General features: G+C 37.6%; 1 protein-coding gene across 5 annotated transcripts in view; it reads right to left on the bottom strand.

Annotated features, from left to right (window-relative positions):
• INPP4B (inositol polyphosphate-4-phosphatase type II B) overlaps positions 1-26,832 on the bottom strand; it is an 823,047-nt gene that overhangs the window by 29,251 nt on the left and 766,964 nt on the right. For all 5 annotated transcript variants that reach the window (XM_089693869.1, XM_089693867.1, XM_089693868.1 and 2 more), the window contains 3 exons: positions 22,383-22,523; positions 21,001-21,098; positions 17,816-17,928 (listed from right to left, as the gene is read on the bottom strand). In XM_089693869.1, the coding sequence (XP_089549995.1) occupies positions 17,816-17,928; positions 21,001-21,098; positions 22,383-22,523 (352 nt within the window). The remainder of the gene's footprint in view (positions 1-17,815; positions 17,929-21,000; positions 21,099-22,382; positions 22,524-26,832) is intronic.

Raw genomic sequence — 26,832 nt, 5'->3', positions numbered from 1 at the left:
TACTGTATTGCAGTATGGTGCCCTTTTAGGATGATATAAATATGATGTATTAATGAAGTATATAATTCTTTTAGTCATATACTTTATAGAGGAGTGACTTTTTTAATTTATTGTATTAGTTTACTGTGAAAGCAATGAGGCCCCTCTCTACAACAGTATTTTGAAAAATTGATAACTGCTCAGCGGGTCTCATTGTTTCTTGTGTAGTAGCACATAAATTCTCCAGCACACTCTCCAGCTAAACAGACCAAACATAAATATACCCATATAAGATCTTTGCCATCTTGATATGTTTAGCAAGCTTTTATAAATTGTTTAAATCCCATTTACTAGAGTAGATCTTGCTGGTATAAATACAAATTAAAAAGTGTAAGTGACCTGTAAATTGGAGAGATTGTTATTTAGCATTAGCCTTGCTGTTTTCTGCAGCAAACTGACATAACCAATAGGGAGCTGGAAACTTTCTTGGAAAGTTGTCTCTGGATAAAGAAACATCCCCTGCAGGTAATTACCCTTAAATGGTGTTAAGCAGCTTAGTTCAGTCATTGCTAGACCATTTAATTTAATCTTCAAGGATTACATTGTAGCAGATACAACAACATCACAAGATTAACACAAAGCAGTTCAATAAATTTAGGAATATGACTTAATCACAACAAGCTATTTGTAGGACAGGTAGCATCAAGAAAAAGTGAGCTATCTGTTGTCTAAACAAAAAAGGTTAAGACATTTCAAGTTTTACAGAAGATTAAAAAATAGACTGTATTTAGCAGTGTGTGTAATAAAAACAGTAATGTAAATCTATTCGAGAGGCATTAAATCCGAACTGAGGACACATTTAAATCACAAATTAGTCATTACTTGAATGGAAACTAAACCAAAAGTGCAGCTAGTTGGAAAGTTCGTGCACAACAAAATTAGATTATATTCAGGGGTGGACCAGAGCATCAGAGGCCCCCCCCCATGGGCCCTGAGTATGTAGGGCAAAAACAGCTATCATCACCCATATGGAAGAAAAATATATTTGAAATAATTTTACAAATATTCTTCCCTAGTATATTGACATATATTTGAAATGCTACAATTTTGGCCATATTCAATACAATTCAAAATATATTTCAATAAATATATTAAAAAATCTGAATAATAGATTTAAAAAAAAATATATTTTTTAAATATATTCTTCAGATTATTTTAACATATATTTTTAACATATATTTGTAAATGCATTCCAAAAATGTAAATTTGTATTTTTAAAGACATTAGGTATATTTGAAATTTATTTTTAAAAATCTTGTTCATATATTTTGAAATAAAAACGCATTTCAACCTGCAGTGTATATATATATATATATATATATATATATATATATATATATGTCAAGCCGCTCCTGAACAACAAACAACGTCAGAAGCGTCTTACCTGGGCTAAAGTAAAACAGACCTGGTCTGTTGCTCAGTGGTCCAAAGTCTTCTTTTCTGATGAGAGCAACTTTTGCATCTCATTTGGAAACCAAGGACCCAGAGTATGGAGGAAGAATGGAGAGGCACACACTGCAAGATGCTTGAAGTCCAGTGTGAAGTTTCCACAGTCTGTGTTGATTTGGGGAGCCATGTCATCTGCTGGTGTTGGTCCACTGTGCTTCATTAAGTCCAGGGTCAACGCAGCCGTCTACCAGGAGATTTTGGAGCACTTCATCCTTCCTTCTGCAGACGAGCTTTATAGGGATCCTGACTTCATTTTCCAGCAGGACTTGGCACCTGCCCACACTGCCAAAAGCACCAAAACCTGGTTCAATGACCGAGGGATTACTGTGCTTGATTGGCCAGCAAACTCGCCTGACCTGAACCCCATAGAGAATCTATGGGGCATTGCCAAGAGAAAGATGAGAGACATGAGACCGAACAATGCAGAAGAGCTGAAGGCTGCTATTGAAGCATCCTAGTCTTCCATAACACCTCAGCAGTGCCACAGGCTGATAGCTTCCATGCCACACCGCATTGAGGCAATAATTGCTGCCAAAAGGGGCCCAAACCAAGTACTGAGTACATATGCATGCTTATACTTTTCAGAGGTCCAATATTGTTCTACGTACAATCCTTGTTTTATTGATTGCATGTAATGTTCTAATTTTCTGAGACTGTGGATTTGGGGATATCATGAGCTATAAGCCATAATCATCACAGTTATGACAAATCACAGCTTGAACTATCTTGCTTTGCATGTAATGAGTCTATCTCATATATTAGTTTCACCTTTTAAGTTGCATTACTGAAATAAATGAACTTTTGCATGATATTCAAATTTTTCGAGTTTCACCTGTATATATTGAATATGGCCAAAATTGTAGCATTTCAAATATATGTCCATATGTTTGGAAAGAATATTTTTTAAATATATTTCAAATATATTTTTCTTCCATGTGGGCAATCCCTAATCATCAGTATTAATGATGTTATTTCTTTACAAAGGCAGAAAGGCAGACTAATAGAAAGCTTGCTAGGCAGTCATCTACAGAGCCTGGCTTCTTCTCTGTAATCACAGTCCACCCACCTCCATAGTGCTGCTTAAAGGGCAGCATAAGGAAAGTGGGTGAGCTGCAATCACAGAGAACAAACCAGGCTCTGTAAATGACAGCCTAGCAAGCTGTCAATTACAGAGTGAATCACTGGTGTACAGGCCCTTCTTCCTGTGTTGGGTGGGAAAAAGCCCACCGCATACACTCTTCTGCATTGTTAGATGCAGCCTACAACTGTAGGTATGAAAGCTATAGGAACACAACAGCTACAACACAAGGAGCTAACCTATTGCACAGAATTAGTAACAACTTTCAATGATCAAGTTTAAGCCATAGATTACATAGATTAGCTCCTGCTGCAGGTTTCACCTACATCCATAGCAGGTGTCAGTGGATTGAATTAAACTCAGTGAAAGATGAGTGCTAGCTTTGCCATGCAAATATACTGGAGAAGTGACCATAGTATGTAAGGGCTCATATACATTTAAACACTTGCCTGTATTCAGACCTAATCTGAGGTCTGATGGTGGATTTTATTGAAACATACAGTATTTTTACTGCACACAATGGGCTCACCCTTCTCCCTTCCATTGGTGCCCTACAGTGTTCTTGTCTGCCCTGATTAGATGTATATAAAATAGAAAATGTGATATGGCAACCAATCACAAATCAGTTTCGAAAAGTGAACTGTTTTTTATTTATAAAAGGTAGAGTTTGCTAACTTGTTTTGGTTTTAACTACTTAAGCTTTGGAAAGGTTTTACCCCATTCATGACCTGGTCATTTTTTTTGCTTGGCATTGTGCTACTTTAACTGGCAATTGCATAGTCATGCAACACTGTAGACAAATATAATTTATATCTGTTTTTTTCCAAACAAATAGAGCTTTCTTTTGGTGGTATTTGATGCCCACTGGGTTTTTTATTGTATAAAAGAAAACAGACTAAACATTTTGGAAAAAAAAAAAAAGATATTTTCTACTTTCTGTTATAAAACACATCCAATGTAAAAATTTAATTTCTTCATAAATTTAGGCCAAAATGTTCTCTGCTACATGTCTTTGGTGAAAAAAAAAATCCCAGTATATTAATTGGTTTGTGTGAACGTTATAGTGTCTACAAAATATGGTATATATTTGAAAATTGATCAGTTCTGATGTACCAACAGCCGATATCTTTTCTTGAGGCCCTTAAAATGCCAGGACAGTAGAAATACCCCCCCCCCCAAATGACACCTTTTTGGATACAAACAAATAGAGCTTTATTTTGGTGGTATTTGATACCCACTGTTTTTTTTTTAACTTTTAATTATATAAAAGGAAAACAAGACTGAACATTCTGAAAAAAACATATTTTCTACTTTCTGTTAAAAAAAACCCATATCCAATAAAAAAATTAAACAAAGCTAATTTCTTCATAAATTTCGGCCAAAATTTTACAATTTTACAATTTACATTTACAGAAAAAGTGTATATTAATTTTTGTGATCGTTATAGTGTCGACAAACTATAGTATATTTATTTGAAAATTGATCAATTCTGATGTATGGAAGGCCAATATCTTTTCTTAAAGCCCTTAAAATGCCAGGACTATACAAATATCCCCCAAATGACCCCTTTTTGGAAAGTAGGCAGTCTGAGGTATGTAATTTAAGAGGTATGGCAAGTATTTTTAAAGTTGTAACTTTTTTCAGTTTTTTTTTTTTTTAAATTAAGGCATTAAATAAAATTAGTTTTTTTTTCCCACTTTTTTTTTTTGCATACTGTCACCAGTGCAGTTCAGCGTCATCATACAACTGGTGTGGCGGTGATCAGGGACACTAAATAGTGATAATATGTGAAAAAAAAAAATATATATATATATATTTTTTTATTATTTTTTTAAAACATTTTTAAGCCCGATGCCATGGCCAACCACACTGCAAAAAACAAATGTACAGTATAAAATTGCAATGGACAATTTTATAAATCAATAGTCTATATGTATCTTTTACAGTGTATCAAATGCTTGTAGCCAACCAGTATTTTAATTTCCAGAAAACTGCTTTCCATAAGTATTTTATTAGGTTAAAATGCTCAGAAAGAAATGTATGAAATGAAATGTAATTATTTTGTAGAAAATGTTTCTTTTTTTGCATTAATAATTGTATTTTAGTTAACTCTTGTATATTTGTCTTCTCCATCATTTCTCATTTTTTTAAATTATATACTGTATGTGTATGTATATATATATATATATATATATATATATATATATTGGAGATGTGAAATGTTGTGTAAAAATTCAACAATGTACAGTTGTGTTCAAAATAATAGCAGTGTGTTGAAAAAAGTGAATAAAGCTCAAAGTCCTTCTAATAGCTTTTTTTTCCATACACACAAAAGCATTGAGAACACTACACATTCTATTCCAAATCAAAACATGAAGAAAAATAGATCAAATTTGTGTTGTTCCTCTAAAAATATTGAAGAAAAGTGAATATTAGACTGTTCAAAAAAAATAGCAGTGTTTGTATTCTTCTTTACAAACTCAAACATTCACTATATAAACTGAAAAATGTTTCAAGATTTTGCTTTCCTTTGAATCACTTAGTTAATATTTAGTTGTATAAGCACTGTTTCTGAGAATTGCTGTACATCTGTGTTGCATGGAGTCAACCAACTTCTGACACCTGTGAACAGGTATTCCAGCCCAGGATGATTGGACTACATTCCACAGTTCTTCTCTATTTCTTGGTTTTGCCTCAGAAACTGCATTTTTGATGTCACCCCACAAGTTTTCTATTGGATTAAGATCCGGGGATTGGGCTAGCCACTCCATAACGTCAATCTTGTTGGTCTGGAACCAAGATGTTGCACGTTTACTGGTGTGTTTGGGGTCGTTGTCTTGTTGGAACACCCATTTCAAGGGCATTTCCTCTTCAGCATAAGGCAGCATGACCTCTTCAAGTATTCTGATGTATTCAAACTGATCCATGATCCCTGGTATGCGATAAATAGGCCCAACCCCGTAGTATGAGCAACATCCCCATATCATGATGCTTGTGCAACCATGCTTCACTGTCTTCACAGTGTACTGTGGCTTGAATTCAGTGTTTGGGGGTCGTCTGACAAACTGTCTCCGGCCACTAGACCCAAAAAGAACAATCTTACTTTCATCAGTCCACAAAATGTTGTGCCATTTCTCTTTAGGCCAGTCAATGTGCTCTTTGGCAAATTGTAACCTCTTTAGCACATATATTTTTTTCAACAGTGGGACTTTGCGGGGGTTTCTTGCAGATAGCTTGGCTTCACATAGGCGTCTTCTAATTGTAACAGTACTCACAGGTAACTTTAGACCTTCTTTGATCTTCCTGGAGCTGATTGTTGGCTGAGTCCTTGCCATTTTGGCTATTCTTCTATCCATTTGAATGGTAGTTTTTCGCTTTCTTCCACGTCTTTCAGGTTTTGGTTGCCATTTTTAAGCATTTGCGATCATTTTAGCTGAGCAGCCTATCATTTTCTGCACTTCTTTATATGTTTTCCCCTCTCCAATCAACTTTTTAATCAAGGTACGCTGTTCTTCTGAACAATGTCTGGAACGACCCATTTTCCTCAGAATTTCAGAGAGAAATGCAGTGTAACCAGCATGTACAACATTTGCTGCCTTCCTTCCTTCCTTAAATAAGGGCAATAATTGCCACCTGTTTTTAAAAGAATGAATGACCTCACTAATAGAACTCCACCCTGCTATTATTTTGAACATGCCCCTTTCAATTAGTGGTTCAATTACACAGAATCAGCAGCATGCATATCATGACTGTTGGGTCTGTTGGATTTCTATTACTCTACTACACCTGCTAGTAAATTATTTGCCATGTAGAAATATCATTTCTACCAAAAACAGTGATTGATCAGGTTAGTGAAGTCTGACTGCTATTATTTTGAACACAACTGTACTTCTCTGCCTGACAAAATGTACTCCTGCAAAGACAGCAGAGAATAAATTATCTAGGCACTATAGACTTTTTGATCAAATTGCAGACACTACTAGAGAGACATGTATACAATGCTGGGATTAATGTACTTGCTAAAACAACTGGCAACGAGTGAGACCCAGAATTTTCAATTTATCAAAATGCTTGCTGAATACAGGACATATGTCACATATTTTAGAGGAAAATAATTAGTTTGAACACACTGTACAGAGTTTCAACAAAATGCTGATAAATTCAATCTGGATGTCATTTATCAAAAGTAACTAAAATAAAAAGTAAAGGAATTGCCCATTGCAGCCAATCCCATCCCATCTGCCATTTTTATAGTGCAGGAAATAAAGAATTATATTAGTTGCAATGAGCAACACAGAGGACCTAATTAACAAAAATGTGGTGGATTGCAGGAAATCCATTCATGGGCAGAGAAACCTTTTTTTTATTTTTAATTTCCCCGAAGATTGGATGTTTAAGTTCACATTACATCTTATCTAATAATGGGGCCTACACATATTCTTTTTCAGGCATCATTGATTAAAACCAAGGGCAGACATTCATAAAACCCATGGCAAGCTGAATAAAGCAATTTATGTGCTTTTCACAAAACAGAAAAGTTGGATAACTATTTGCCTTAAATAAAAAGGTAAAAAGTGTTTACTAGAAATGCAATATAGATTAGTACATGCAAGTTGGAACAAGTACATTTTCAGCCTACTCTAGTTTATTAAATAGCCCCCCAATGGCCAGCTCACAAAGCCATTATTTAAAGTGGGCTGCAACACAAAAAGCACTGATTTGCAACCTTTTGCTTTGAGTTTCTTGTCACAAATAGCAGTGCACTTCTTGTGCCTAAAGCCTTACACCTGTATATCTGCAGTGTGAGATCATGTAAGGCACCATGCCTCGGGTTGCTAGTATAAAGAGATCCGTTGCTGTCATTACTGTTCTGCTCACTGTTCTTGCTGGGGATCAAGCAGCAGTACAAACATCTACATGCTTTCTGCTGCATTCATTTTGTGACGCTGTGTTTTTGCAATTCTTCTGCTGTTTCAACCCAGCAGCCATCAAATCAGCAGTCATCAGCTCTGACAGGAGGAAGCAAAGCTGTGCTCCTCCAGCAAGATGGCAGCCTCCACACAGAGGCAAAGTGCAGAACAGGACATGGTACGACAGTAATGGGGAAAAGATCAGCTGCAAGGAGACCACAGGCCACACTGGCGGCTAGGCCTTTGCCCTCTGCTTACTATATTCAAACACAGCTTTTACAGTTCAGGTCATCTCTAGCATGAGTTCATAATATTACATCATGATAATTTTAAGATGAAATTTATATTTACTGCTTTGGTGCAGATCCTTTTCCAGACCTCCTCAAACACACCTTACAGTAACCCATTGTAAACACCAGCCACAAGTTAGTGATATTATTAGGAGACAAAACCCATGCAATAATAATTGTGAACCAACTTTTACACATAATGAATATCATGAAAATTACTATAACATACAAGCAACAGATTTAGTAAATAAAAAAAAAAAATCATTACATAACGCTCAGGATTAAAAAAATACCAGATATGCCATATTTTTGTAAAATTGATGCTATTTTGTTTGATGCATAAATATAGAAGAAAAAGTTGATTCCCATTGAAACTAAAAATTTCTGTGCAATAAGGGCAAAAATTGGGAACTTCCAGAATAACTTTTAAGTAACCTACAGCAACTTGAAAATATGTGGTGGGTAGTGTACCCTGAAGCTTGCAGTTCCAACAGCAGCTACAGGGCCACAGATGGACAAAACAGGAGCTAGCATGGTTACAACTGTAAACCTTCAATAAAATGTAAAGTTATGTATGCAGGCAGACAAGATAAAGTGGAATTTTGGGGGTTTATTGGTTTTTTTTGGCTTTTTTGGTTATAAAAGATTATACAGTGCTGTCAATCCAGAAAACAGTTGGCAAGCCTAGGTGCAGTCAGGTGCTGATTGACAAAATATAAATCAGTATATTTTTTTAAAATCAGTATCAAATCAATGGTGACAGCCACGTTTCATTTCACTGTAGCGCAAGCAGACACACCCATACAGTCTACATAAAAGTGGCAATGATGCTCCGAATTTATGAGCACTACACCACACAAACACAGGAAGATATATTAGGTGGACTACTGGCAGGTGTTTCAGGGACCAAGAGAAAACTATAAATGCAGATACTCTTATAATGTTATAATGAAGTACTGCAGCACAAATGTTTAATGGGAGGCCATAGTTATACTTTAAAGGCTAAGTTCACCCTTTTTTTCTAAATTCTAGCTCTCCTATGTAGCAATACACCATTAATAATGTACCTCTCTTGCAGAAAAATAAATCATTCTTTTGATTTTTGGAACAAGGCCTTACCTAGCCCCTGCTTTGTTCATAGAAAACCTCATGACTTCCTGGCATGTAGATTTGGGACGTGAAAGCCAGTAAGACACAGGAAGCAGTTTACCAGCTGACCTCATTAGCACACACAACCCGCACCAATCAACTTTGTTTGCATGGCATCCCTAGTATCCCTCCAGGTGTGCATTTGCCTGACTTGTAAATGTAGGCTGCCACAGCAGCTATGTTTGCATGGCATCCCCAGCATCCCTCCAGACGCTCTCTTGGGCTGCGGGTTGGACATCCATGATGTAGTGCAAAGGCCTGCAGGGTAATCCTATTCCATAAATCTAAAGGAAATTGTACAGAGACTGTACAATCAAAATTGCATAGCTTATGGTCACCTTTATACACCTAAAATGAACTAGTCGCACTTTCAGTGACATGAATTGTTAATGGCAACCCAAATGCAGAAGCAAACACACATTTTGCCACGCGAAAAAAAAATGAGCATCAAAGGCTGCAAAACACACAGTAAAAAACAGGCAAACCACAACATGCCAAAATGTCCAAGGAGCTACTTTGAAATCAATGGACTGCACTATGCATGTCATGGGAAAAATGAGCCAAAATACGTATGAATTTAGAGGAAAAAAGGTGAACTTTTAATTTAATTAAAGAGAGAATTATTACACATAAACAATGACTAACATTTTAACAGAGAAGGAGATTTTCAGTAGCTAAGAAATCCAATTATGAGTTTTAGGATCACTTTAGCCTTTCACCTGTCAGAGGCAAGTGGTACAGTATTAACTGGTTATAGCATGGCAGGACATCTGTTTTATTACAGGAGCAGTGTGGATTTAATAGAATAAAAATAATCATTTAAAATAAAAAAAACAAAGTATCAATCTCCTGTGGGAGTATATTAGCATGGAGTCATTAAAAATAATTACATTTTAATAATTTATTAGTTGTAAAGTATTGAGTCTGTGCTTTAAACTTTATAAACTGTGAATTAACAGTTTCATTCATTGTTCATCCCCCCTGGAAGATCTATTCCTAACGGGTAAATTATCAGCGTTTGATTAAAAACGTTTTTTTTCTTTTTGTATCTGTAAAATTTGCTTTCTTTTGTACATTTAACTGTTACACCCAGCTGGGAGCCTGATCTTTGGTTAGATCATGCAGTTAGGAGCAAATTGTGCAGGAAACTCTGGAGAGGTGACTCTGGAGTTTCCTACTAACACCACTAATTGCAACACCATGATAGGTAAACCACCACTAGATTCCATTATATAAGAGACCACTTCACTTACTAATGTACAAGAACATAAGATATAACATTCCCATTCTATTAAAAAACCATTTAGATGGTGGTGACAGCAGAACAAATGTTACAAGACCCAGCCTTATCACTGCTGAGTCTATTACGGATTCCTAAAATGTTCCATTATCTAAGATTTTTAGAAAACGCCCATCTGTGTGGGCAGTTACTGACTCCATACAACTGTGAATGTCAGTCTACAGAACTGACACAACATACAGTTCCCCTTACATACAAATTAAATTAGTGCTTTCAGAACTATTATAAACCCTGCTACATTTATTTAGATCAATGGGAGGTGGATCTCCAAATACCTATATCTCCCACAACTGGAACTAAAATACTCTTTCTTATTGATCCGCTATAAGCAACATATACCAAGCATCTGGATAAAAAATTGTTTCCTGATGGTATTGTACCCCCTTGTTTCTACACTCCATCTATTCATCTGTACTATGCTGGAGATGCAGCTCAGCACAAGCTGACATATTACATACCTTTTGGTCTGGCATAGCCCTCCAGACTTTTTGGACACAAGTCCACACACTTGTCCAAACATTCACTGAAAATCCCATCTCAAAAGAATCTGGCCTTTTCTTTCTCCATCATAAAGATATTCCATTTAGGGCAGGAGTGTCAAACTGGTGGCCCTCCAGCTGCTGCTAAACTACAAGCCCCATGAGGCATTGCAAGGCTGACAGTTACAAGCCTGCCTCCCAAAGGCAGAGGCATGATGGGACTTGGAGTTCCTCAACAGCTGGAGGGCTGCCAGTTTGACATCCCTGATTTAGGGTATATAAAACCTCAGTCATAATGTACAGCTGCATGCATTTGAGCTGCAGGCATTTCAGCATTTTGGAAACTCCCTCTTCACCTTCCATTCAACAATGGCTGCATTGTGTAGAGGATATAAAGTTAATGGTTAGACTTCTCTTTCATGGAGAAATACAAACAGCTTTTCACCCTTCATATCTCATCTAACCCCAACTGGATACCACGCTCATCACACTCCGACTGACCAATGCTCCCCTTAATACTGCATCACTGATTTACCTGAAAACTTTCCATTGCCTGCCCCTTCTTCCCCTTCTCAACCCCTTATTGTGCCTCCTTTATTTCCCTCCCATTCACCCCTCCCTTTCTTGAACCAAGGTCTCGAATCTCCCTGTCTGGTATGCCCCCTCCCTTCCCCTAGACCCCCCCCCCTCCATTCCATACCGTTCCCCCATTATCTGACCCTTCAGTTAGAATGATCCTACTTCCCATCCCCCTGCCATTGATCCATAGTTGCTGTCCCAAACCTCCAAGCTTTTTCATTTTCCTACCTATATAGGACAAATTATAACATCTTAGCACTTGGAGAGGTTATGAAACATTCAGTCCTCCCCATGGTGGTTCACAAGCTGTTTCTAAGTACATAGAACTTTATCAAAGCTCTCAATAATACCACTCCGGATTTTGTTCATTATGCTGCTTTGCAATCAGTATACCATTTGTGTCTTGATCGTAAAGTGTAACCTGTCTCATTACTGATTTTACAGTGTCCACAATGAAATCTCATGATATCCTCTCGCAACATTTCAAAATAAAAATAAAAAAAATAAAAAGAGACTGCATTTAAAAACATTTAGACTAGAATTTTGAATAGAGTTCCACTTTATCAGTTAAATGTTTTATTACATATGCATGCAAAAATGACAAGTCTGTGCTTGGCTATTAGATCTGTAAAAATAATTTAAAAGAGACTGACTAGTAAAAAGATAATACAAATATGCTAATATAACAGTGGAGCTTGTTCGTTGTATAGAACTGATACTTTTCAGAAAAAAAAAAAAAATGGCCTCTATTATGTATGCTGTGTTAATATTTTTGCGAATTATTGATGTAAAACCATGTTTCCGGGTCATTACAGCGGTCACTGCAGTCAATTTATAAGGAATTGTTTTATAGTCCATTCTTGAAAATTGCAATTAGAATCATTTCAGCATTCCTTAATGTGGCAACAAATCTAACTGCAATTAACAAAATTTTATGCCTGAGTGCCAGAACATATTAAACAAATCTCAATTTCCATGGCAGTTTAAGGACTACCTAGGCATAGAATTCACTGTGCTTACAATTAAGTGCATTTTACTTCTGGTATCTTCCTAATGTACAAAGATCACCGATAATTACCCAGAAAAGATCATTTTAGCAAACAAATCAACATTGCTGTGCATTTGCAAGTCGTCTTTGTTTTCTTTACTAGACATTAGATGTCTGTTGCTCAATAGGAGTGATTTATAGCAAGACTGAAAGATTCAGAAGGTGATCATGAGGTTGAAAGTGTAAGCGTCGAATTCAAATCACCTCTGTGATAGTGGTTTTTACCTTAAATGGAAATTTTTTACAGGCAGTCTGCTGCTCACAATGTAAATACAGACATTTGTGTGACCATAGGTCATGTGTATTCATGCACTTGAAGTGGAACTAAAGGTGAAAATCAGGAACTCCCACCTTACACTTAAAGCTGCAAGTATACTTGTTTGTGCACAATTCAACACCCATCTCCTCTTCAGGTCTCATGTACCCTGGACTGGAGTTTTTCAGCTTTTTTAAGTATTTTTGCATTAGCGTTTAGTGGCATTTAGCTGTATTTTGTTAGCATTTTTTTTGGTCAAAACAATGTCCAAAAATGCTGATTTGTGGCGTTTTACTGTGTTTTTCAGCATTAGAGTGTTTTTCCAGCTAAAAAAGTCCTCTAGAAACCCACTGGTCCTGTTTTTTTTTTTCCAGCCAAAAATTGATTACAGTCTATGTGTGCATGGACACAAAGGACAACATGCTGGGGGTTTTACTAGCTGTAAAAAAAAAACGTCAAAAGCCAAAAACAGCAGCTGTAAAAACGTCTAGTGTGCATGAGGACTCAATCATGGAAATGACAACACTAGACAACAACATTTTTTGAAATGTTTGCTTCCCAAAAGACTTTTGGTCATTATGATAAACCTCTTCAAACCTAAAACAAATATAATTTCACAAGTACTGTATTATGTAGGAATCTTAAGAAATATGAAATGAACTTTTAAATGGCTATAATGTGTTTAATCACACAATGTGTCTGACATGCTACATGAGTTCAACAGAGCTTAAAATGTTTTGCTTCTGATTTTCATTTGTACTGCAATGTCCAAAAATAGTCAGCCAGCTTTGATAAATTCCAGTTGCCCTAATACCATTTTTCCATTGTGACAATGTCTTGGTGAAACCATTCCCCCTGTTTGTCACTGGCTGCACCTTGATTTTAAAGAAAAAAGTCCAAGTGTTGATGCAGAAAAAGAATCTTCAGTGATATGTTGCACTTCATAGTTATGTGTGCTGTAAAAAGTTTGTCACCCAGCTGAATGTAGTTTGGTGTTTTGTAGATACCAAGAAAATTCTCAACAACAACCTTGAATGCTTTCCAGGTAAGTTTCTCTGCCCCTCCTAAGAGATCTTCAAACTACTTGTCATTGATGATATATCTCATATGTGGAAATGCCTTCCTTAAAGTGGGTCTTCACCCATATTTTTAACTTATGCTTATATTGTCCAGCTGTAGTACAATAATAAAATTGATATTCTCAATATTTTATATTATTTCTAAGTACCTTTTTTCTTTTAATTTACTGGCACTTCCGGCCACAACTGCCTAGGAGATTATGTCATTAGGCAATCCCGTCGACTCCTGGGATACCAGCGTCATCTATCCCAGGAGTCTTTGGGTAGCCTTAATCAGCTAATGTTGTGCTTTGGGCACATTAACTAATACGCATGCGCAAGAATGGGAGGTGCATGCTGGTTCACTAGCTTCCCTACATCCCGGAACTCACTGGTGCCAGCTTCAGACACCCACAACCAAGATGATGGCTGCCAGCAATTCCACAGGGGTGAATTAACAGGATATCTGACAAGTGAGGAAGCTAATTACAGTATAGACCATATCCAAAGTAAGTCCAGTGTTTTTTTTTAAGGATCACAGGGATGTGTTTATTTTATTTTTGAGTATGAGATTGTAGCTCCTCTTTAATCCTGGCATCATTTATTGTTGGAAACATCTGTCTCAAATAAAAAAAATCTTCACCTTCCTTGTTCATCGTTCTAACAAGATTTTTCATCAGTTTGAGTTTTATGTGAAGCGGAGGCATAAGTATCTTTGTTGGGTCAACAAGTGGTTCAGGTGCCATGTTTTTCTGTTCTTAAACAACATTCCTTGAGATTAATCATTTCTTTTTAATGTAATGCAGCTCTCTTGCATAGCTGTGCATGGCTGTCCCATTCGCAATTGTAACAACAGTGGTTGGTATACTCAAACTCCATTCTAAGTTGTAGAGCCACTACTTTTAGATCTCCACAGATATTCCAGTTGTACTTGATGTACTGAATGTGATTCAGCAAGAGTTCCATGTTTTCATATGTTTCTTTCATGTGTGCAGCATAGCCAACAGGTATTCAAGGGTGTATATTGCCATTGTGTAACAAAACAGTCTTGAGGCTTAACACTGATAAATCAGACAACATTCTAGTGGAACATGATCACAACCCAAAGTTGTGAACAAACTGGACAGGTTGACAACTTCATTTTCTGTACTGCCATTGACAAAGAAATTATTTAAATCATCTCGGCTATAAAAGACAGATATTTTCATACCTGGTGATAGCAAATGCCATCATTGCAGTCTTGAACCCTATAGTTCTGCTTTTGATGACAAACTTAAGTCCCTAACCAGGTCATTTAATTCTGACTGTGTTATGAAATGACGCTCATCCGACACACATTTTAAAATCCTGATTATTACCATTTTCTGTGTCTTACTGCTACATTGCAGCATCTTCATCTGTTTTCTCTAAGTTCAATTTCTCTGGCCGTTTTATAACTGGCAGATTATTATCCCCTGGCATTGGTCTCGTGACTGAAGGCAAATTGACATATTCAACTGATTTCTTATTTTTTGCAGAGAAATCAGTGACATCAGTCACACAGAAGTAACAATCTGTCATGTGATCATTCTGTTCTGGCCATATCATAAGGAAAGCAAAAGGCATTGGCTTCTGCTTGCTTCTGACTAAAGTTCTAAGATTGACAAACTTTGTCCTGATAATCAATTTAACAACTAAAGTATAGTTCATATTCTTTCATAAAGTGTTACTAAACCCAGGACCCTGCATTCACTATATCTGGTCTCCCACAATACACAGAAGTGCAATTATTTTAGTAAAATAAACTGCTAAATACCTTTTCTCATCAGAAGTTAGAGCAGTCTTGTGTACTCTATTAGTGTCCAGCCCACCACTACCTAAAGCTTGTAGGAGGAGTTTTCTTTCTGCTCTAGGAGGATGCAAATCCCCTGACCTCTGTCTGGACAGTGCTGATTGGCCATGTGGCTAATCACATGCACTCTCCCAAGAAAACTCTCTAGCAATACACACCAAACTGAGCATGTCCATGCCTATGGTTTAGTCTGGAGATAAGAGGTGGTTGCTTGAAAAAGGGGAGGAACAGAGAAGAAAGGATCAAATGGCCTTTTTACACAATGCAGAGGATTAACCCCTTAGGTTCCACATTGAGTATAACAAGCATGCTTTACTGCATATACAGCCTGATTTTACTGCTGTCGGTTTAGTAACACTTTAAAAAGTCCAGTCATGGATTGTCTTTGGGGCTTAAGCATGTACTCACCTCAAATGTAGCAGAAGTCTGGCTTACTTGTTATATAAATTACAGTGCATGTACATAGACGATGTAATGCCTTGAAACAGTTGCATCAAAATACATGGAAACTAATATCAATAAAATGAGTAGCATCTGTGCATACAAGCTGCTTTTATAGCCGTTCCAGGCAGCATCCATCCAGCCTAAGCTTGCCCAAACTGTAGCAGTTCAAAAAATGTTATGCAATATGCTCTGAATGCATGCCTGGACTACACATAGCATCTATTACTATAAGGAAAAATAAACTTAAAATATACTGTATGAAAGAAGAAATTGCCCACCTAACGAGTGACTATCAGAAAAAATGGCTTTCTTAGACACCTCTTCTACCCTGCCTGAAATTGGACAATGAAGGGGCAGCAGAAATCTGATGAGGTCATCCCTCTGCTCTCTCTTCCTGTACATATGTTCAGTGTTAGACTGTTAGAACTGTGCAAAACAACAGGTTCCTGAATGTCTCAGAGCTTGCTCCATCCATATCCTGGTTTGACTGCTGCTGTGCAGTGGATTACAGAAGCTTTACAAGAAGACAAATTCAGGTACAAATTCTAATAAAAATATTTTTTTCTCAAATTAACATAACTAGATTAAATGGTCTTGAGTTCAGCTTTAAAACACTTGGCCACTCTAAGAATACTAAATGCTGTTGATAGGTATGAGGTTTTAAGCACCCAGATGTTACTGCCTACCTGCAGTGCCTCTTGGTATCCTCTGCTTCCCCCAAATGCATCATACTGCAGAAGCCTGCCCACCTCTCTCTCTTTTTCTACACTTTTATATTTGCCAGTGAGGTAGCCCATAGTTGTGGCTTCCCAATAGGAATGTGTAGTTGTGTGTGTGTGTGGTGCTGGTGGGGTGGCCTGCAAATTAGAAACTGCCACCTCATCGTTCCATCCCTTCATGCTTGTCACCAATTTTTAGTAGTGATCATCGTGAATATGAAGGGAACAGTCATATGCCTTCTGTAACTTTGCATCTAATGTCTTTAGCCTTAAAGGATAAGTTCCCCATTAAAAAAAATTAATGCACATCGTTTTTGCAGATGAAGAAATGTGCATTTAATATTTTTTTTTTACTTTGAGCCTGTAAAGCATTGCAGCCAAGATCAGCAGATCATGGGTACCATGCAGGACTCCTGCTGACTTGTCAGTGTACCTGCAGCAAAGGCTGTCGGTACTTGTAGATTGCCATTCATAGAACTCTGTGAATTAATGACGCAGTCGGTTGGGCTGAGCCCCACATGGCTGTGTTTTTTTGTTTTTTTTTAATAGTGACAGCTAGCGGGGGGGGGGGGGGGGGGTGGAAGATCCCCTGCTAGCTGTCACTAGATGCAGTGGAGTGGATAGCGGCTGCAGGAGTGGGAACATGTTACATGTTCCCATCCTAAAAACAAGTGGAACATGTAACATGTTCCCAAAGGTGAACTTATCCTTTAGGTTAAGTACACCAGTTGTAGAAAAAGGTTGGTACCCTTTAATGCATGCCAAAAATATTTATTCACCCTTGCCTTTGTCTATATAAGATGGGAGACTGAACCAGACCTACAAGCCCTTCTTTGGTGCAATTCCCTAAGCTACAATGCATGGATGCCATTCCTCCCCTTGTCCTTGCAGGCCTGCTGTACAGGTACAGCATATATATATATATATATATATATATTTCATTGTTATACCACATTTAAATTTTTTGGCGTTCTCCCCAGGGGTGGACTGACAACTCATGGGGCCCCCGGGCAATAGGGGATCATGGGGCCCCTGTGTCCTTGCCCAAACTCAAAAAAGCCTATGAAAAAGGTACCAGGGCATCTCATGGGGCCCCGTACTGACCCCGGGTTTCCAAATGGGCAGTCCGCCCGTGGTTCTCCATAACAGTTAAACATAAAGCTATGTAATGATATGTAAGACTTACACTAGCTGCCAGCCACATGATTTCGACATTCTTTCTTTTTTTGGCATGAGTGTTTTGGTGAAGGTTTTCCAAGAGTTCCTTCAGGTCACTTTGATCATGGAATAGCTGTGGACCTAAAAAGAAAGCAAACATTTAATTCACACAAACTAAATAAAAATACACACAAAAAACCCTGTAAAACAATATGTGGTCATCCCTATGTTAGTGTGAAGTAACCATGTTTTAAAAAAGAAATTCATAATACATATACATTTCTGGGCAGAAAATAAACACAAATGTATGGCTGCCATTTTGTCATTACACATTAGCTAGAGCTACACTGCTATTTTATATGCACCATTATTTATGACAAATGCAACAAACTTGAAACCGTTATTCTGTTTGAAAACGTTTAACATCTAAAATGTAGCCTCTATACATAAAATGCACCATTATATACTCATATAATTATTATAATACTGAAGTGTAAACCTACTTGCTCCAATGAAGCAATGGAAGAGTACTAACCAGATGGGCAATATCTTCAGTCATATCAACCTCACATTCAACTTGGAAATGTAATGATCTTAATGTGGACAATAAGTTCACAGATTTATCCTATGGTACACAGACAGAAATGGTTCATCACCTCCCTTCCCAAGCTGCCTGCCAAGTCCTTTCTGCAACCATCACATAAGATGTTCAAAATCCTGACATTTTGTTTTATTTTATACCACAGTGATAAAAAAAAAATCAATTCACTTGCAAGGAAAGTATAGTTGATGTTGTATGTATTGAACAACTTGTCTTTCTAGGCTGCCAGGGGGTCTGATATATAAACCTAACCATCAAGGCTGCATCACAGTTGTCTGAACGTGGCTTTGTGTCCCTTTTACCTCAGATAGCATTAATCTATTTTTACATTACATTGGCCCAAAAAAAAAATGCCAGAAAGAAATTTCTTTTAGTCCACTGCAACCAATCCAATTCACACTTTGCTAATATAATGCACTATGAATATTTAGGAATGAATCTAGTTGCTATGGCTAACAAGAACTGTTTTTACGTTGTATATATGACGTTCGCTGTTGTGAGCTTTAAAAGGACTAAAATGGTTTGGACTTTCCCATGCATAGCAATGTGTCCCACATACTGAAACTATGATAAAGATAAAGACGAGGATAAATTAGTTTTTTTTTTATTTATTTTAATCAGACGATTTGATTGTAGAAAACTTGAATTATATAGAGGAAATACTTTAAAGAAAGAAAAAAAAACTTTGCTAACAAGGTTTTACAAAGTCATCGTCTTTTTGCAACGTGAAAGGCAGCAGCTCTAAACTGGTAGAAAGCGTCTGTGAACAAAAAAGCTCCAGCTGCTATTTGTACAGATCGCTGCTTTGGTTTCTTATCTTCTACAATCTTTCATTTGCAACCCAGTGCAAATGGATTCGTGGTGAGACACTTATTTAAAGGAAACATTTTGGTCCTTCAGAAGTTTGCATTTTTCTAACTGTGATAAAGAACCACTTATGAAGAAATCTTTAGAACTTATGTAGACACCAATGAAATATTAAAAAGTGTCTCTGCTAGAAGCAGCAATTTAGGCCAGCGCTTTTAGGTATTTTAGCTACGGATGTTTAAAAGCCTTTGTCACAGATAGCATGGAAATAGAAATACAGGATGCACTGCATTCAGCAGGTTCCAAATCAGAACATCTGTAAATAACACTCCATACAAAGCCAAGTAAAACTGTAACTAGAAGGAAAATAGGATGCATGTTAAAAGCTAGTTTACTTCCACTGGGAGCAGAAATTTATGAGCAAACGCTCTTTGTTGACTGCAAGGCCAGTTTATGTGCTTGTCCCAGGCCTTTACACCCAATAAGATATCTTTATATAAAAGAAAGTGCTCAGTGATGGTGGGGAGGGGCTTTAAGGAATAGGAGAAAAAATGAAAGCAAAGATCTGACTGGTTGCTGTAGACAAAACAGACATTTAGGGGTTTATTTATTAATGCTGGTTCACTCAGAATCTCATGCACTTCTGCTTAGAAACCAATCAGCTTCCAGGTTTTATTGCTAAAGCTTAATTGAACAAGCTGAGGTTAGAAGCTGATTGGCTTCTAACCTCACACAGATGCAAAAGATTCTGGGTGAACCAGCTTTAGTAAATAAAAACCTTAGGGTCCATTCATACTGGATTAAAAAAACACTACTTCTAGAGGAGTTGAGCGTTTTGCTGTAGAAGCAGCTCAATGTTATCCTAGGTGTCCATGCACATTAGGATGTTTAGAGGTATATTTTAACCACTTACCGTCCGCCCTATAGTAGATTTACTGTTCTGTGCAAAATCATGCATATAAACATGATTTTGCACATCCACCAATGGGGGGGTGCGTACCTGCCACAGAAGCGCTGCTTCTGCTGCGATTGGACAAGTGGATGAGTCAATGCATCGGCACCTGTTGATCGCCGAGGAGACTGACATAACACAGATCTGCCTATGAAACAATAAGGTCAATGGTGATCTGCTAAATTTTATTCAGGGAATAAAATCTAGCAGATTGTCTAGTAAAAACAGCACACACAGTACACAGAAACACTGGCTAGGCACACGATTAACTTTTGATCGCCGTAGATGTTTAACCTCTTCCCAACCAGTTTCATTAATACAGTGACAGTGTATACGTTTAGCAGTGATCACTGTATTAGTGTCCCTGTTTCCCACAAAGTTTCAGTTAGCGTCAGTTATTGTCAGCCGCAAAGTCGCAGTCCCACTATAAGCCGCTGATTGAGATTTTTTAAACCAAAAAATATGTAGCACAATACATTTTGGCTTAAATTTATGAAGAAATTAGATTTTTAATTTTTCTATTGGATATGTAAAAAATATTGTTTTATTTTTAAAATTTTATTTTTTAAAGCGTTGATGTTTTTTCATTTACTGCACAAAAATAAAAAACCCAGAGGTGATCAAATACCACTAAAAGAAATCTCTATTTGTGGGAAAAATGAAGGGGGTAAGTCTTCCAGAGGTCAAGTGGTTAAGCTCAGTGTTTAGAGGCAGAAAAATAAAACATTCTCTGCAAGCGTTTTTTTCTGCCAAGGGAACTGGAGTTTTTTTAGCCCAGTGTGCAAGGACCCTTTCTTTTCGAACCAATCTAGTTTGCAGTGTAACTGGAATAAATGCTTCCTTTCATACTTACAGTCAGGAGAGGTTTTATCTGTACACAGCCTATAGTACTCTTCCAAATGTTCAACATTCTCTTGGTTAATGCTTTCTTGCAAAGAAGTGTCACCAAACCTGCAATATGTAATAGTCATTAAAAATATATAAATATCTAGTTGAAAAATCCAAATATCCTGGAAAAGAAAGCTCAAAACAAAACAAGTCAAGCTAAATTCTATCAAGTAATGGATTTACTTGCCAAATCAATTTCTGCCTGGCAGTGTCATATATTTGCAATGAGCTCAGATTAGATTATTCTTTTTTCAGAGAACACTACACAACACTCTACTAGTTCATTTACCTGTCTGGTAGCTCATTAATTGAAAGCCATTTGATAAGTAAATGTCATCAAAGGGCAATGCTGGTCACAAGTACAGTAGAGCGGTTGGAGGTTTAGGCATTAATCCAGTCATCAAATGATTGTTTAATGACTACGTAGACTGCTCACTCATTTTGCCTGACCCGAAAGTGTGCAAGAAACCTTGACTCAAGTCTTAACTTGGGAGAACATCAACAGATAACTGAAAAATCATTCAATTTTCCAAGAGAATGAAATTAGCATCATCAGGTCATATTAAATAGATTAGTGTAAATGTAGTGTATGCAGGGTTATTTAAAGAGAACCAGTCACCACTTTGTTAATCTTAAGAGTAAAAATACAATAGTGTAGAATGGCACAGCCTTATGCTGTTCCTTGTTTGCTCTATGTAAAATAATGCATATATACAAATGAGCCTGATTGGAACATTCAACTTCATGCTGGTTTCCGGGATGTGAAGATGAATGTTTTCAGCAACACTACATCTGATGTCACTGTTCCAGAACCAACAGGAGGCCATCTTTGTTTGCATCACATGGTTTGATTGTTCTGATATCCTACTGATCCATAATAAGAAAAAAATATTTTACTCATAAATGCTTTACAGTTTTGCCAGCATATCAGTGTCAGCAAGGCTGAAGTTTTAAAAAAATATCTCTTTTCTGAAATGGTCCTGATGGCTATTTATTTTATCAGACTGTTAAAATTTCACAGATAATGATGTTATATAATTAATTAGGTTTAAAAAAGACAAATCCCTCTATTTCAGCCAATAGAAAAAATAAATAAATAGAAGACTTCGATATACACCCTAAATCCACAGCTGATGTTCAAAATGAATCTCAGGTAATGCAACCTTTAAACAATATAAAGCATGCTAAAGAACACCACAATCAAAGAAATTTTACTGTTACTGTATTTTTACAGCTTCATACTTCAACAGTGCAGGAAGCCTTTTTTACCTGGAGCTTCTCTTTAAAGCTCGACAACTAATTACATTCTACAAAGTGATCATACATTATCCAGGAACAATGTCTCACCTTTCTGCTATGGTTTGCTGCTCATTAATTCCAATATTAAAAAGAACTGGGTAAACATTGAGCGGTTTTCCGTCTTTGATCTGCTGCGGAAGAAGCTCGAACATTTTTGTCGGAAGTCTGACCTCCACCTCGTAGTGCTCTCTAAAATCAAATTCAGAACCACCGTCAATTACTCTTCCCAAAACTAAAAATGATATTACCAACCATACATGCAAACAAATTTGAATTCTCACTCATGCTTATTTCAACATGGCCATGTAAAAATGTGCAGAAATCCAGGCAAATTACAGTAGGATGTGCAGGCATAAATGAATTATATATATTTCTTAACTTTCCAGTTATATAGTGTGCATTTTAATATGAGGTAGAATAGCAGAGATCAGGCCTGAACTGGGACACAAAATAGGTCCGGGCATTTTGGACTGAGCAGCCCCAAGCTTGGGAACCCTTTCCTCGGAGCCTGATGGCGGAACACCAGGGCCCGATCACAAGAGCAACCTTTGTATCCCTAGTACTAGTGTCAGTAGGTTTTTACTTTTATTTAATTTTTTACAATTTTATATTTTATTTTTTTTAACATTTTTTTGTGGGAGAGAAAGAAGAAAGAGAGAAGGAAAGGAAAGGAAAAGGGAAAGGAAAAGGGAAGGAAGGAAATAAAAGAAAAAAAGAGAGAGAAAAAAAGGAGAGAGAGAGAAAGAAAGAGAGAAAGGAAGGAAGGAAGGAAGGAAGGAGGGAAGGAAGGAAGGAAGAAAGGAAGGAAGAAAAAGAAAGAAAGAAAGAATGAGAAGGAAAGAGTGAAAGAAGAGAAAGAAAGAAAGAGAGAAGAGGGGAGAGAAGACACAAGACTGGTGAGGAGTGTGAGCGGGGCAGACATAGGAAGAGAGGGTGGGAGGAGGAGGGGCAGAACCAGCTTTCTCTCTCCTCTGTCATCTGTGGTGGGCAGGGACCTGTCAGCACTGGGGACAGAATATGCTGACAGATGATCTGCAACTCTGCAGGGAGGGGGTAACCTGGCGGCAGCACTGCAGGAGATGGGGGGGGGGGGTGACCATAGGGGAGCATACAGGATTAGATTAGAAAAGAATCAAATAAAATAGAAACAATATATCAGTCTTTTGCAATATGAATTGCATAAAACAGAAATAATATAGCCGTCTTCAGAAATTCTAATTTTGAATAGAATAGAATAAAACAGAATAGAACAGAACTGTTTTATATTTGCCTGTGGCATCTGTAATTTGATAGACAAACAAATGCATGCTCACAAAATGCTGAAAACAGTTCACCAATCAGTGCTCTTATTATAGTAAATAAATAAATCATATTTTTGCTCAAGAAACTTCAATGCTGAGCTCTTTAGTTTTTCGCATAATACAAAATGTGTAATACTCATGTGTGCTACTATTGAATAATGACTTTAAATGACAACATGGATTATGCAAATATATATTTTTAGCATGTGTACAGCTAGAGTAAACTGTTGCTGAGGAAATGGCAAGTACCCATAAATCCTAATAGCATTACTTCTAACATGAATACATACAAATGCTTACAGGGTGCCTCACATTAGTGCGCCCCACAATACCACCCATCTTTCCTATTGCACAAAGTTTAAAGTAAAATACAAAATATATGAATAATTTGATGTCTTCAGTTAGAAAATTAAAAACACAAAATATGCCCTACTGTGCACCCCCATACCTTTCTAGTTAAAAGCATTACACATGTTTAAATGTTTTTGTTGTTTTTACTAAGTATTAGTGTAGTTATATTCCCTGTTCTGTGCACTTGCCTTATCTTGTAATGATGAGCTCACATGTTGTGGCTGGAGTGTCATGGCTGACCAATCCCCTGTGCCCATTCACCTAGCTTTTACTAAAGGGAAAATCAACTCCAGGTCCCAATCCATTGCTCTGTTTTCTTGTATCTGTTCCAGATCTAAATACTGTTTAGCTCTCACCCAATGAGTGCTAGATTGAGAGACCCAGGGATTATCTAGTTTCTTCACATGAAATGTCAGTTCTTTGACTACAGACAGAGGTCCTGCATTAACCTGTGCAATGCCATGCTGCATGCCCCAGGTATGAACACAAACAGAACTTCTGACATAGGAATGTGAAGATTTACTCTGCTATAGGCTGTGCAAATAGAACGCCACATGACACCATGAAACTACATGACACCATGAAATCTAAAACAAAGAAACGTGATGGCAGAAAAAAAGACCAAGTGGTCCATCAAGTCTGCTCTATGGGGTTTTTTTATTTAGACGTTTTTGTATTTTTTGTAAAATTTTTTGTCTAAGTATGTTTGTCTCAAGCATGTTTGAATCCACTTGCTGTTGACTGACTCACGACCTCCACTGGAACTATGTTCCAAGCATCAATTACCCTTTCAGTATAATAATATTTTCTAAGATACGTTTTGAACTTTCCTCCTGCTAGTTTGAGGTCATGTCCCCGTGTTCTTGATGTTGGCCTTTTAAAAACACTGCCCGCCTGAACCTTCTTCTCCCTCTTGATGTATTTAAAGGTTCTCAATCATATCTCTCCTTCCCCTTCTTTCCTCCAGACTGTACACATTATGTTCCTGTTTTGTTTTATCCCTCATTCCTTTCATCATTGTTTTACCCATCTCTGGACTGGTTCGATCTTAATATCTTGTATTTAAGGTCTCCAAAATAGATGCAGTATTCTAAACAAGGTCTGACTAAAGATCTATATAGGGAGAATAGGACCCACTTCTTTCTGCTGGTGACCCATTTAGTGATGCATGATCAATGCAAATCTTAAGCAAATGAAAAACACAAGGTGCAGGTAGGATGGTTTAAGATGCCTTTAAGCTTCCCTGCTAGATTCAAAAAATATACCCTGCTGTGCCCTCCTAAACATACCTGCCTAACTTGCTGTGTTCAGTTCAAAATAAAACAAAACATGTACATGCATGCAAATAGTCCGTCCTACAGTGCTCCACTAAAAATGTATTTTAAAAATATATTCTGCAGTGTATTTAACCACTTGGCAAACTGGTTTACCAGGCCCCATTCAAAATGAAACCATTGACTGTTTTAATTCAGTCTTGTAGTTCTTGAAAACAAATGGCAACTAGTATTGGTTCCGTCAAACAACCACATGACCTTCGAGGCTGCTAACCTCATTTGCAGGAACCTTAAAGCGGAGTTCCACCCAAAAGTGGAAACTCCACTTATCTGCCTCACCCCCCCCCCCCCTCCCTCCGCTGCCACATTTGACACCTTCTGGGGAAGGAGCGGGTACCTGGTTTTGACTGGTACCCATTCCCACTTCCGGCTCAGTTCTGCCCCCCTCCCCTGCAGCCCTCTGGGACACTTCACAGGTCCCAGAGGGCTGCAGATCATTCACAAAGTGCAACAAATGCGCAGTAGGAAGCCAGCTGAAGCTGCAAGGTTTCACTGCCGATTTCCCTAGGCCAAGATGACGGCACCAGCACCCGACAGCTGACTGAAGAATCAGCTCGGGGTGAGGACATCACTGGATTCCTGGACAGGTAAGTGCCCTAATAATAAAAGTCAGCAGCTATAGTATTTGCGGTGGCTGGAACTCTGCTTTAAAGTGGTTGTGAAGGAAAATGTAACAAAAAAATACCAAACGTGTCAATACCTACCTGCTTTGTGCAACAGAATTGCACAGAACATCCCTGATCCACCTCTTCTTGGGTCCCAAGCCAGTGCTCCTGGCTCTTCTCCTCTTGCATGTACCCCCAATAGGAAGCTCAGTCCCATGGGGGCACTTGTGTGGGCTTGCTTCTGAGCTCCGTTGCTGCATTCATTGACACAGACAGAGGGACTCGGCCTGCCTCCCTGACGGGAGCAGGAGCCAATGGTGCTGCCCAGAGAGAGGCGACAAAGCCAGGAGAGCCGCAGCTCTCATGCACAGTGCTGGATCGTGATGTGGCTCAGGCAAGTAAAAGGGGGGGTGAAGGGCCGTGTCTGTGACACAGAAGGTTTTTTTACCTTAATGCTCAAAATTCATTAAGGTTAAAAACCTTTAGGCTTTAGAACCACTTTAAATCCAAAGATTTAGGGACTGATGTAAGTCAACGACTTGAAAATTGAAACAAAGGTTTTGCTCGGTTGCTATGGACAACAAGAACTTTACCTTTTAGCACACTCTTTAAATATCATTCCCAAAACATGTTAATTTACTTCGACAGCTGTAAAGATTTTCACACATGATTGACACAACTTTCACCCAAGATGCACATAATTAGATTCAGTTTGAAGATTCTAAGAAACCAGGGTGAAATTTGTGTTATTCTTGTGTGAAAATATTTATAGACACCATACAGGTACTTGCATATATTTAATTTTATGCAACAAACAAATGAGAATAACTTCATAATGTAAATAATTGAAAGAAATCATCTTCTTCTGGCTTAAGGCAATCCCCTATTATTTATCGTACAACTTTGT

This window comes from Staurois parvus, unplaced genomic scaffold (genome assembly GCF_062004578.1).
Source record: "Staurois parvus isolate SC_StPar_1 unplaced genomic scaffold, SC_StPar_1.0 ptg000639l, whole genome shotgun sequence".
Lineage (NCBI taxonomy): Eukaryota > Metazoa > Chordata > Amphibia > Anura > Ranidae > Staurois > Staurois parvus.
The sequence above is the reverse complement of the archived record's forward strand: the minus strand, read 5'-3'. Positions and strand labels throughout refer to the sequence as shown.